The sequence below is a fragment of the Alosa alosa genome, chromosome 19, assembly GCF_017589495.1.
Source record: "Alosa alosa isolate M-15738 ecotype Scorff River chromosome 19, AALO_Geno_1.1, whole genome shotgun sequence".
NCBI lineage: Eukaryota > Metazoa > Chordata > Actinopteri > Clupeiformes > Clupeidae > Alosa > Alosa alosa.
The window spans coordinates 21,576,807-21,589,021 of record NC_063207.1 but is presented as its reverse complement, the minus strand read 5'-3'; the positions used below and the strand labels follow the sequence as shown (position 1 = coordinate 21,589,021).

Here is a 12,215-nt window from a genome sequence, read left to right as displayed (position 1 = left end):
CACTAAACTCCATTCTCTGAAAAAAATTTTCGTTGCCTGAATACATTTGTTGATCGATCCTCCTTTTGGCAAAACTTTAAACGTTTTTTACATATAAAACACAATTTGCAGATCTCATAGACTGTTTTTGCAAAACCAAACACATTCTCATGCAATTAGACATTTTGCATTGTGATGCACTTGTGATGCATAATGGTAACCACAAGTGGCAAAAGGTAAACACAAATAGAGCACAGATGCCATACGTTTAACACAACTACTCAAAATGTATCACACTTGTCACTATGTAACAACCAATTTAAGTTAGTTCAGAGTGTAAACAGGTTGCTGGACAGTGCATGTTAATATCAACAATGGACAGAAACTATCAGTGAGGCATTTAGAGTACATAGGCTGTAGACGGCAATGTACTTCTCCTTTACAGTATCGAAATGTCTGTTTTTCCGGTATACAGTTTTTCACAATTGCTCAAATACATTTTTTTAAACATTCCACCCTTTTCTCAAAACTGTAAACACAATTTACTGTATTTACATTTGCTGTATTGTAAACAATTTCTCCTGGAGCTATATGAGCTGCCCTGAACACTATTTTCCATTTTTTGATGTAGCGTCTGACTGCTCGTTAGTGTTTTCATTTTGACTGCTTTGTGAGATGATCTGAAGACAGTGTTTGGTTTTGAGCACAGGTACAACTGTTTTTAGGTAATTGTTCAGTTTTGCAGAAGCCAAATAAAGATTTGTTTATAATTTTGAGAAAATAGGTTTATTTTAATTAAAAACTGTTCAGAACAAACAATTTTTCAAGATAAAAGAAAACCTCATTTACAAATTGGGAGTCTGGCATTACACTTAATGGCAGCCAGATAAAGTATTAAAATACTTTATTAATTAATCTGTGAACAAACAATGACATGAATTTTAGTGAAATTTCATGTTTTTAGTGAAATGCAATTGTATACTCTCCACCCCAAGCAGATTAGGAACAGTGCATTACTATATTTGCAGACACTACCTCCTCTCCCTTCGCAGAAGTAAATACAAAGTTTGGCAGATGTTGAGGGCTACTCCTAAACAGTTATTTATTTATTCATTTAGACTGTTATCTTTTATCTCATTTGGAGCTACCATAATTAGAATGTAAGACTTAAGATGGTAATACAGAAATTCTGATCTCTGACATTAAAATACTTTATTAGTCTGTGAACAAACAAACAAAAATCATAAAAGAAATGAATGGTGAGTTATTTCAGGTGAATTTACACAGACATTTCATGTGTGCCTCCAGTCAATCCTTTCATCCAAAATGGCATCAAGCGCTTCCTGGAATAAAAAAAACAGATATTGACTATAGCAACATGCAGGGTTGCTATAACAAGGAAGTCAGCATTTTCGGGAAAACAAGCCACACAATGTTAACAAGTCCCACAATGAACTCACAGCTTACATGGACTCACCAATTAATGACATTTATATGACCTTTCACTACCTTCAAGTACACAAAATGTTAGGGATGGATTGATTTAATACTGATATCGACTATAGCTGGATCAGGTATCGGTGACAATATGACCAATCTATTTTGGTTCCATTTTATTTTATGTTCATTTATGTGGACATGGCGTGAGTCACCAGTCATCAGCGAGCTAACAGCATAGAGCAGTGTTTCTTAACTGGTCTGGCTTTGGGACCCACAATTTCCCATGTTCATGAAGTCACGACCCATATATATTTTATAGCGTCCAAGACAACAGATTTGGTGAGCTACATGCTAAGAAAGGCGAAGTGCCTGTAGGCCTATTTGTTTGGAACATGCTGTTTGGCATTACATTTGTGAAGTCTCCAACTCCTGATGTCACCTTAAAGTACTTGACAGGTGTACTTTATTATGAGGCATTTTTACTCATGTTCCAGCAATTGTGAACATCGCACACTGTGGATTTCTGCACCATTTCATCTCAATTTAAGTCTATTTGAAATGGGCGATTTCTTCTTTTTTTTTAACCACAAGCTCCGCGACCCACCCAGAATGGTTCCGCGACCCACTTTTGGGTCCCGACCCACCAGTTAAGAACCACTGGCATAGAGGGAACTAAAAACAAACGATCAATGCAAGCTACGGCAAAGTTCTACGGCTACTTAGTGACACCACTAATAATATAAGTAATTATTAAGTATATTTGATCCCGTGAGGGAAATTTGGTCTCTGCATTTATCCCAATCCGTGAATTAGTGAAACACACTCAGCACACAGTGAACACACAGTGAGGTGAAGGACACACTAATCCCGGCGCAGTGAGCTGCCTGCAACAACAGCGGCGCTCGGGGAGCAGTGAGGGGTTAGGTGCCTTGCTCAAGGGCACTTCAGCCGTGTCTACTGGTCGGGGTTCGAACCGGCAACCCTTCATGTGCTTCATGTGCGTCTAGGCTAGCGTTTCTCAAACTATAGGCCGCGGAGTAAAGTTATGCCTGGTGGACTGCGGACCAACAGAAAAAGAAATCAAACGTTTCTTTAATCAGGAGGAAATACTTGCTAATTTGGGGTCATCAAACATAGAGGCATACATTTAAGTGGTGGTATGAGCGTTCATTTAATGCATGCGTGTGTGCGTCTGTGCGAGAAACTGAAATCACTCGATAACGTTGGTAGCAAAGCTCCGCTTCAATCTGTTGGAAGGCTATTTAATTATGTAACAACATTTTATAGAAGACATGGATTCCTGCAACTTCCATAAAAACAGAGCAGAGACTATTTAATACACTGGCTAGCATTGAGTATAGTATAGTCAAATTTGAATATAACGTGGGCAAAAGCTATTGTAGCATAATTCGTCTTCCTATGATGCTTGCATGAGGGAAACATCCCAAAACAATGGAACCCATATAATTGCTGTCGTTTTGAGAAGTATTTCTCATGCAAGCATCATACTTCAACATACTACAATGATGTGTTACATTAGTAAAGCAGTCCTCTGAACAATGTGAACAATGTTAACACTTTAAAAATTGACTGCTTTTAAGTGCATGTATAACAATATAGCATAACAATAATAATTGTGATAATGATAATCATCATGATAATTTGAAGGGGGGGTGGGCCCTGTGACCCCAAAGTCTGCCATGACCGGTCTCAGGTCAAAGAAGTTTGAGAAAGGCTGGCGATAGGGCCTCCTCCTGGCACATAGCACCGGGCCTCACAACTCCTTAAAGGGACACTTGGCAACTATTTCAACATAATAAACCCGTTTAGAAATCATTCGGATGGTTAAATGACCTGTTCCGGTGAAAATGGTGACTTTCCCCCTGCGCCTAGCGTCCCCAGACGGAAAACCAACCTTGCAACATTAAGACTTACCGTCCCGGAAAGAGAAGTGAGAAACAAGAAACTCGTTTTAAATCGTGTTTCTTACCTTGTAACATCCACATAGTTCTGCCAAACTTGTGCTAACCGTTCGCTAGCTTGTAAACAAATCCATGTGCTTTATCGTTACCTTTTCCCACAGTTTGAAATAGCATAATGCACAATTTCTCCAGCAGAGGGGGAAATACTGCCAAGTTTCCCTTTAATACGGCACTGGGTCTGGGGCGGTAACACTTGCGTGTGTGCGTGTGTGCGTGTGTGTGCGTGTGTGTGCGTGCGTGCGTGTGTGTGTGTGTGTGTGCAAGCGTGTGTGTGAGTGTGTCCCTGCGTGCCTTTGTGTGCATGTGCGTGCGTGAGTGTGTGTGCGCGTCTTAATAGCTGCTTTCAGACCTACGTGTAAGTCCGACTGTTCTGCGGATGTCAAACGGTTGAGCTATTTATCTGAACAACATCACCGGTCATTTGGAAGTCCAAACTTAGCCGGCTGTTCTACTGCTCCCCTCCTAGTATTTCCGACGGACATTATGTAAATGAGCTTGTGTCTGAACGAAGCAAAGAACATGCAGAGATTCTGTTCACGTAGCGTGTTCAACCTGTTCAACCACACGGAGATTCTGTTCATGTGCGTCGGTGTCGTTCACACGTCAGCATAAAGTCCGCAGGTTAGCATCATGTCTGAATCACCCGAAGGGTCAGACCTCCGTTTGACAAAGAGATCATACAAAAAAAATGTGGTCATCCTAGGTTATACGGTTCTCGAGATATTCACAGAAAACTGTGTCCGCCCTACCCTCCTTTTGGGGGGTTCGGTGCGGTGGTTGGGCGACAGATCAACACTAAAATCAATGGTTCTGTGTCATCCTTGTTGGGCTAGATGCCCACAAAGTTTCGTGCAGCCCGGTTTTTCAGCATCCTGGGAATTGCTACAACGATCAGTTACCTGCAGACATTACTTTGATGTTGTCAATAATTGGGCGATTTACGCAAAACATTTACAATACAAAAAGTATGCCTATTTCTGTTATCAGCTCCAAAGACATTGACAACTGTATCAGGAATGCAATGCACACGCACACACACACAAACAAACAAACAAACAAACACAAACAAACACTGACCAGCTCCTTCTTGGATTCTGCCACTGCCAGACGAGCGAGAGGAACGCTCTGTAAAAATAATAAAATGTGAATTATTAAGTACCACTTAGTCTCACTGCAGGTCTGCACTAGAGAATTATGAAGAGGATTGGTGAGCACCACTAGCCCGCAGAGTCAAAAGTCAGAGGTACTCACAAGAGGGAGACCATGATAGGCCTGCAGTTTTCTTTTCAGAGGGTCCATCTCCTGCTTGACCACAGAGAGTTGCTGGGAGGGGGACAAAAAAAAAAAAAAAAAAAAAAAAAAAAAAAAAACAAAATTAAATCAAAAAATTAAAAATTAAATGGCCCACTGCTCTCTGAGACAATGTAAAATGGCAGGTTAAGGTTTTTGATATATGTAACATTTTGGTTCAATGTGTATGTACCTCTGAAATCTCTTCGATGCAATGATGAGTAAGAGACCAAGTAACTTCCCTGGAAGCTAATTTTTCCTAAAAGCAAGTCAGACAGATTAGCAATGTAGTGATATAAAAATGTATCCACGTATTATAGCTGAATCACAAATCTACAGACACTGCTTGATATAGACCGGTTATGGCCATACTAATTAAGTATGTAAGAACAGGTGAAATAAGGGTATAAACCAAAGGATTTAAACTTAATTCTAGTCTTATAAGGGCACTGAGCATTCTAGAAGATGAAGCCATGCATTTCCTCTGAGGTTTGCTTGTTGGTCCTAGCAAATAACCCATTGATTTAAAATCATTTTCATGATCTTAATCTTATATGGATACTCTGTGTATTTCCTCTCAAAACAAATGTTCATGGAGAAAACAATGAACACACACAATAAATACCTCTGCACTCCTAACTCTTGAAGTCATTTCCTGGAATTTTTTCTCCATGAAGTTCTTATTCAGCAGCCTCTCTTCAGTCTCAACAGACTCCACCTCCTGAGCCTTTTGCACCTTTGATATTTGTCTGTACACAAATACCCAAGCGCATACACAGGCACACACAAATAGAAAGTCAGTGTGGCATGTAACAAAACTCTGAATACATTCCATAGAGATGCTGGTCCTTAGCTGCTAGAGCCATCATTTACTGCAATAGGGGAGCGCACCTAGTTAAAATGAAATACTTACATTTGTAAAGACTTTTGAGAATTCAAAACCTCATTCTTCTTCTTTTCCAGGTTGCGCAGTTTCTTCTGCAACTCCCTGTTTTCCTCTTCCATCTCCAGAAGCACTTTAGTTTGATAATTAGTACTAGCCAAAAAGCTGCATGGGAAAAACACTGCTGGTTGGATTGAGAAACTTCACAATAGTAGATATAACAAACTGACAAAATATGTGTTTTGCAAAACTTTCATTTTCTTTGTGTATTACCTTGCCACTTTGGTGTCCTTCGTTTTAAATGCTATAGCCATACTCTCTAATGTATTCAGAGAGCGGCTCATGGGTTTGAGCTTTCCACGGGAAACATTTTCACCCAATGCACTTTGAAGTACCTTTTGGTGGTAGGCTCCTGACAAGAATGAGAGCTTATTAACTCAAGTAGCTCAGAAAGGGTTTCATATCTGTAGTTGATGACCAATCACAAACATTTGAAGATTGTTTCTACTAATTAACTAATTAACTTGCCTCATGGTTTGTATACAGTTTGTATATGATTATTATTATGTTCATTCTATTTAGCCTATTAATATTTTTTTATCTAGGCTATATGACTTTACAGTTAGTAAACTGTCAATTTGAATGTAATTCTAATGTTAATGATGTAATTGTAAGTCGCTTTCATCTGCTAACAATAACAACCACCATATATATTTAAATAAAAACATAAAATCATAAATTAGATTTATTGACAATGTAGGATCACATGTGTTTGTTTACACACCGTTGTCCGAAACCGGAAGTTGCTGCGTAATCGAGAATAGTAAATAATTTAATGACAGTAATGGCGATTTACATGTTATGTGTATTAACATGAAAAATAAACATAGATGACATAGATTGAGTTTGTTAAGACGTTAGTCCTAACCACTCACCTCCAACAATAATATTGTGTTGCGACCCCTAATGTGTCAACAAGTGCTAAAGGTATGAAAAATGCAATTCTGCTTTCCACAGCTGATGGTGGTTCAACTGTGTGGAAACGAGGTATGTGTAGCATTTTAACGTTTAGTGCAGATTAATAGCAGTAGCAGGATCAAATATATCTTACCGTCTGCCTTACACTCGCCAGTTTTCTGCTTTACGTCCTCCACCAACCAACCAATTTCTTGGCCTCGTTGTTCACTGTCCTTTGATAGCTTGTATAAAATGTCAATTGTGCGCATATTCACCTCAAACCACGGAACTTCTCCGAGCACCACTTTCAGCCACTCGCTGACCTGTTAAATACATAGAATGACAAAATGCTAAAATAGGTCCCGAACTTGCGTTCAGAAAACACGACTAAAATGAACATAATCAAGCGAAAAGTAACATTACGCACAAACCTGTTTGTTTTTATCGCACATACTGGCTGTTCTTGGATAGAAACGAGTGATATAATGTCACAATGAAATTATGCCTGAGACCCGTGCCCGTCCCATCCTTTCTTTTACAGTCTTCACTGGTTCAAAATTAAGTCGACACTCCCGCCACCACCACAACTTCTTCCTCTTGCGTTAAATTAGTGATAAGTTACAATCTTAGTGAATTACCGCCATCTGCGGGACTGACATGGAACCATGAGGTGCGCACGCAACCAGACGCAAGCATCGACATTCTTCAGAGATTGAAAAATGTTCATCTAGGCCAGTGTTTCTCAAACTTTTTCACTTAAAAATAGCCTCACGGACCACCTAGCTAAAAAAAAAAAAAGTAGACCTACTTCAACAGTAAATTACACAATAGGCCTACTTGCTGATTGTCTTTGCACCTTGCTTATTGTGTCAGAAAATGTATATGATTTAAACTGGCATGCCTTACATAGGCAGTGTTGCAGAAATGTTTGGATTTACATACAAGTTGGTTCAATATTGCAAACAATTATATTTTACCACGTCTGCTCACGGACCACTTGGGCTAGCTTGCGGACCACCAGTGGTCCCCGGACCACACTTAGAGAAACACTGCTCTAGGGTTTGGTAATGCCATAAATAAATATATAAACTGTGAAACAAAGGTTGTTTTCATCATAAATTGTCGGTATTTTTCCCCTGACAAGGCTGCAAAATCGTGTGATTCTACTGAGTTTAATATTGTGTTGAGATTTGTTCATGGTTCACAGGGATGTTAATAGTCTAATAAGTGCAGTGACTGACTATCCATTGAACTGGAAATCACAAGGAGAGAGAAATCTGTATTTTTCAAAGGGCCGAGCCTCATATGTTTATATACTTTATTTAATTATTATTTCATTATTTCAGCTGCAAGGATTTCTATTGCTCTTGATGAATACATATGGGGATTGACAGGTTTTGTCAGGAGAAATAGCCATTATTTACTACCCCAGACAGCAATTATCTTTGGGCCAGATCCACATGAAAGCCTTTAGGCCCGTCCCAGCTCACACATGTTTTCTGATATTAACACACTGAATTTGCCATGGGTGTAATGGCAGGTGTCCCAATACTTTTGTCTGCATGGTGTATGTGCCTGAATCTGGACACTGACTCCATTTCATTTTAGGTCGAATTTAGAGGGCAGCCTGGAATCAGTTCAAGAAATTAATTGTGCTTATTTGTAAATGGACATATTTTATTAAAATCCACAACAGGAGACAAGCCATATTTTTCTTGCCTTTTCTTCTTCTTTTAGTCTTTTTTTGTCCCAAGGAGATTTTTTTTTTTTTAAAAAAAGTAATATAACACGTATGTATAATGTACCTGTAATATAACAGGTACCTCAATGCTGCAAATAATTTCCCACTACGCCTTGATTGAGGTCCCTTTGTCTTCAATCAAACCTCAGGAAAGGAAATTATTCAGCGTGCGTTCCAACATTGCAGCAGACAGAGGAGTGACACATATTTACATAAAAAACAAAGAGGTGCATTTTAAATTGAAGGAAGTAAGTGAATGTCATTTTTAACAGTTAGTTATGACACGTTATGTCCTAGATGCTCTATTAAGCTTCCATTACATCTTCCTCATTCGCTTTTTAAATCTCTGGTGAAAAACAGGTGAGCTGCCAATCAGTGAGTCTGGAGAGTGGGAGCCGTAGCTGCCGTCTGATGCTCCTCCAGGTGATGGCGCTATTCCAGCTTCACTCATGGTGGACATAGGCTCTTCCTCAAAGACATCACTTCCCAAGGGCCCTGGCACCTGGGCCTCCTCTCCATCCTGCGGCTCCATCTTGACTTGAGGGAGGTGCCACAAGGGGGAGTTGGTGACTGCTGCACCTTTAAAGAGATGACCAGTTGTTGTAAACATGGTTTGTTAACAAACCCAATAATATTTTTTTGCACCAAACCAAATAATATGCCATAGTGTTCATGTTTTAAGTCATAAAGTATAAATTATGCAAAAATACTTAAACTATGCTGAAATGCTTTTATCAAGCAACTAGTTTTAGCACCATCATGTTCATTTGAGTGCTCTGGGTGGTATTTGTTTTGCACGCCTTTTAAGCAGCTACTTAGGTGCTGCTTTAAAATTAAACAAAACTTGTTGAATGAAACCAGACTATCAAGGGTAAGACCTAAATTTGTAACATTCTGATCACCATAGCCATTCATACAATTCTGCATACACTATGTAACATTACGCAGGCTACCATTTTTAATTTTTAATTGTTTTAAACAAATTTATTGACACATCACAGGGTGCAATGAAGGTGAAATTGGCTAAGTAATTTGTAATATGTTGTAAAATCTATCAACATAATATTTTATACACCCGTTCCTTAATGTCAGATGACTCTGTCAATATTGCATAAATATGTAAAGCTGACACAAAAGGTCAATAGGTGCATTCTAACAGATTATGTTAGATTGTTGACAAGAGATATTGATTTAACTGACGTTTATAGTTTCCTTTTGGCTTTTGCTGAACAATCAGGTTTTACCTCTCTGCCCTAGCATTTACAAAAACAATGTGTTTGAAACCATATCAAATGCCCCATATTGCATTATTACCTGAGACATGAGGAGAATTCTCTGAATCAAGTCCACCAGCCATTCTCTCACTGGAAGTACCCAGCACACCAATGGGCAGGGCTTGGTCACCGGATGCCAAGTCAGCCTCGGGTTCCTCACTGACAGGGAAGGGAATGTCACTCATAGGTTCGTCTTTGACCCGCATGGGTTTGGAGTCTTCTAGAGCCTTCTCTGGATTTACTACTCTCTCATACTCTTCTGAAAGCTCTCTGCTGACCTAATTGAAAAAGGATGGAAAAAGATCAACAATAGAAAGGGCACAGTCACAAAGATAGTTTGTCTGGCTTTAAAGACTGTTTAGATTCAAAATTGTAAATTGAGACAAAGTAGTCAATAATCCTTACAACACTTCATAATAACTTAAGCATGTAGTTTGCAGAGTGGTTTGACAATTAACTGAATTACAATTATAATTATAGCTTCTGACGATTATAATTGTTTCTGAGATAAAACGATTTGCCACACTTAGTCCTGCGTTATAAATCCAGAAAACCCCTTTTCTGAACAGCTGAGCACTTTTGTCCCTTTCTAAAATGCCGACTCTGAGCCAGACTGTGGTTTGTTTATTTCAGCTCAACCCAAATGGTGAAAGGAAAGCCACTGGTCAGCAATATAGGTCAAACAAATCCAGCTGTTTGGAAGTCAGACGAAGAACAACAAGTACTGTGCAAGATGTGTTACACAGTCATATCTGCAACACAGAAATACAATACCAACAACAAAATCTGAAATCCAAAAACAAGGTGTCTATGACCAAATGAACAAAACATTTTCTGATTTGTTTATCATGATATCACTAACGTTTTATTGCCCAAGTCTAGCTTTATACTTTACAACGTCTGTCGTTCAGATGAGACATTAAACCGAGGGTCCTCCGTGGTGCTCCTGACTCACTGTGGTCAATACAGAATTCATGGCACTTGTCGCAAAGCGTAGGGGGTTCCCCGGTTTCTTGTCTAAATTCCTAACCTGACTCATTCAAGCTGGCTCCCTAATCACCCCCAGTGTAATTGGCTTATTCAATCTGGCCCCCTAATCATCCCCCAATGTAATTGGCACATTCATTCATTCCCTAACTCTCCACCTCGTTCTGGCGCATAATGACTGCTGTGCATCAGCCCTTTTCACTGTAAAGCACTTTGGGTCTCTTGAAAAGCGCTGTGTTAAAATAAGATTATGATAATCGTTAAGGGCTGCTTCATTTGCCATAATCAACCAGCCCTTCTATTAAGCTGTTAATTACAATGGTGTGTCTCACCTGAACCATGTAGCTGTGGTAGTCCTTGATGCGGCTCTGCCAGAAGCGCTGCAGTGCCAACACACTACCGATGCCCACCTCATGGAACACTTGCTCCACCACATCAGGGAACGGGGTAGCACCCAGCTGGGCCTCCCGGTCCACTGCAACACGAAGCAGCCAGCTCAGACGTTGGTAGTGCTCATGCACCAGGTCTGTAAGTGTCTCCAGCACACTCTCGTGGGCTAATTCAAAGCCGGCATGAGCAAGAACTGTAGCAACAGACTGGTACAGAAGCTGCCGACAGGATGGCCAACTAAGTTCTGTCACTGGTTCCCCTTTCCCCCTGAAGCACAGAGAAATTTTGGTTACTTTATATTAACTTGAAATAACACATAGTGGTACAAGATATAAGGGTCTTAACCCACCATTTTTGTACATCTTAAAAGGAGGGTAGACTTACTTGTAGAAGTCGCTTTCTGGGTTGCTATGCCGAAGCTGGAAAGGCAGGCTTGGGACCTTACTGTCTGGGGGCAGCAGGTCATCTGGCATGGTTGGTGTGGGAGGCCTTGGAGGTAGTGGCTCACCCTCCTCCGTTTTGAAATTGCTCTGAACGTCAGCTGTAGAAGATGCAAGTGGCTGTTGGCCTTGCTGGGCCGCTGCTAGAAGGCTGCGAAGACGGCGGACATGCTGACAGAGTTGAACGGTGTGAATGGTGAGGCTACAAGGTTCCGAAGGCACATCAAGCATAGTGGTGGGACGAGGGCGTGGGGCAGATGGCTGGTGCAGGGGCGGGTCCTGCATCTCCACCTGACGGAACTCTCGCTGCAGCAAATCAAAGGAGCTGCGGCCAGGAGGCGCGGAAACAGCTGGGATCTCCCCCCAGTAACGCATCATTTTGATGGCTGACCACCTGCAGCTCTTGTTAGTGATGTATTAATACCTGCCAATAACAAATGTGTATTGGATTCACTGGTAAACATAAAATGCAATGCTGAAATATGGATAAAAAAAGTTAGCACAACTCAACACAAATTTAGCCTGATGATGAGCTCAAAAGGAATGAGAGATGCTGTACTAAAGAACACACTAAACCAAACACACACAATATCAATAGGCAAGTCCGTAAAACTTACGTTGGCTGATGCACTAGTTACATCTAAAAGTTAAACAAAACGTGCTATGTTTAGCTAACATATGACAACACGAAGTTTATCGGCAAAAAGTAGACATTAGACGTTCTCTGGTATTATTTTCATGGATTATTTTGCCTTTCACAGCAGGATGCATGCCGGGTATTTGAGTTCGCCTGTATATGCACCGTGGGAGAGCATCGGATCGACATAAATAGTTCCTGTATGTTTTCATATG

The 12,215-nt window shown here is 40.2% G+C and overlaps 2 protein-coding genes across 2 annotated transcripts; both read right to left on the bottom strand.

Moving 5' to 3' along the window:
- Window positions 1–950: 950 nt before the first annotated feature.
- Window positions 951–7,128, bottom strand: haus1 (HAUS augmin-like complex, subunit 1). Its single transcript, XM_048228142.1, has 9 exons — window positions 6,963–7,128; window positions 6,686–6,854; window positions 5,848–5,986; window positions 5,605–5,739; window positions 5,317–5,440; window positions 4,885–4,950; window positions 4,653–4,724; window positions 4,479–4,526; window positions 951–1,322 (listed from the first exon to the last, which is right to left on the bottom strand). Exons 1-9 carry the CDS (start codon window positions 6,981–6,983, stop codon window positions 1,272–1,274), a joined length of 825 nt encoding a protein of 274 aa, XP_048084099.1. The 5' UTR covers window positions 6,984–7,128; the 3' UTR covers window positions 951–1,271.
- Window positions 7,129–8,194: 1,066 nt separating this feature from the next.
- On the bottom strand, window positions 8,195–12,142 carry supt7l (SPT7 like, STAGA complex subunit gamma). The gene is made up of 5 exons (XM_048228139.1): window positions 11,981–12,142; window positions 11,308–11,787; window positions 10,866–11,190; window positions 9,587–9,824; window positions 8,195–8,851 (listed from the first exon to the last, which is right to left on the bottom strand). Exons 2-5 carry the CDS (start codon window positions 11,739–11,741, stop codon window positions 8,589–8,591), a joined length of 1,260 nt encoding a protein of 419 aa, XP_048084096.1. The 5' UTR covers window positions 11,742–11,787; window positions 11,981–12,142; the 3' UTR covers window positions 8,195–8,588.
- Between the last annotated feature and the right edge of the window lie 73 nt (window positions 12,143–12,215).

Excerpts from the sequence above, each read along its gene's own strand:
- supt7l (XM_048228139.1), bottom strand. The coding sequence starts at position 11,741 with ATGATGCGTTACTGGGGGGAGATCCCAGCTGTTTCCGCGCCTCCTGGC. Across the intron at positions 11,191-11,307 it reads CCAGAAAGCGACTTCTACAA|GGGGAAAGGGGAACCAGTGA; the intron begins GTAAGTCTACCC and ends TCTGTGCTTCAG. Across the intron at positions 8,852-9,586 it reads GAATTCTCCTCATGTCTCAG|GTGCAGCAGTCACCAACTCC; the intron begins GTAATAATGCAA and ends ATCTCTTTAAAG.
- haus1 (XM_048228142.1), bottom strand. The coding sequence starts at position 6,983 with ATGTGCGATAAAAACAAACAG. Across the intron at positions 4,527-4,652 it reads CCTATCATGGTCTCCCTCTT|AGCGTTCCTCTCGCTCGTCT; the intron begins GTGAGTACCTCT and ends TTATTTTTACAG. Across the intron at positions 1,323-4,478 it reads CAGAATCCAAGAAGGAGCTG|GAAGCGCTTGATGCCATTTT; the intron begins GTCAGTGTTTGT and ends TTTTTATTCCAG.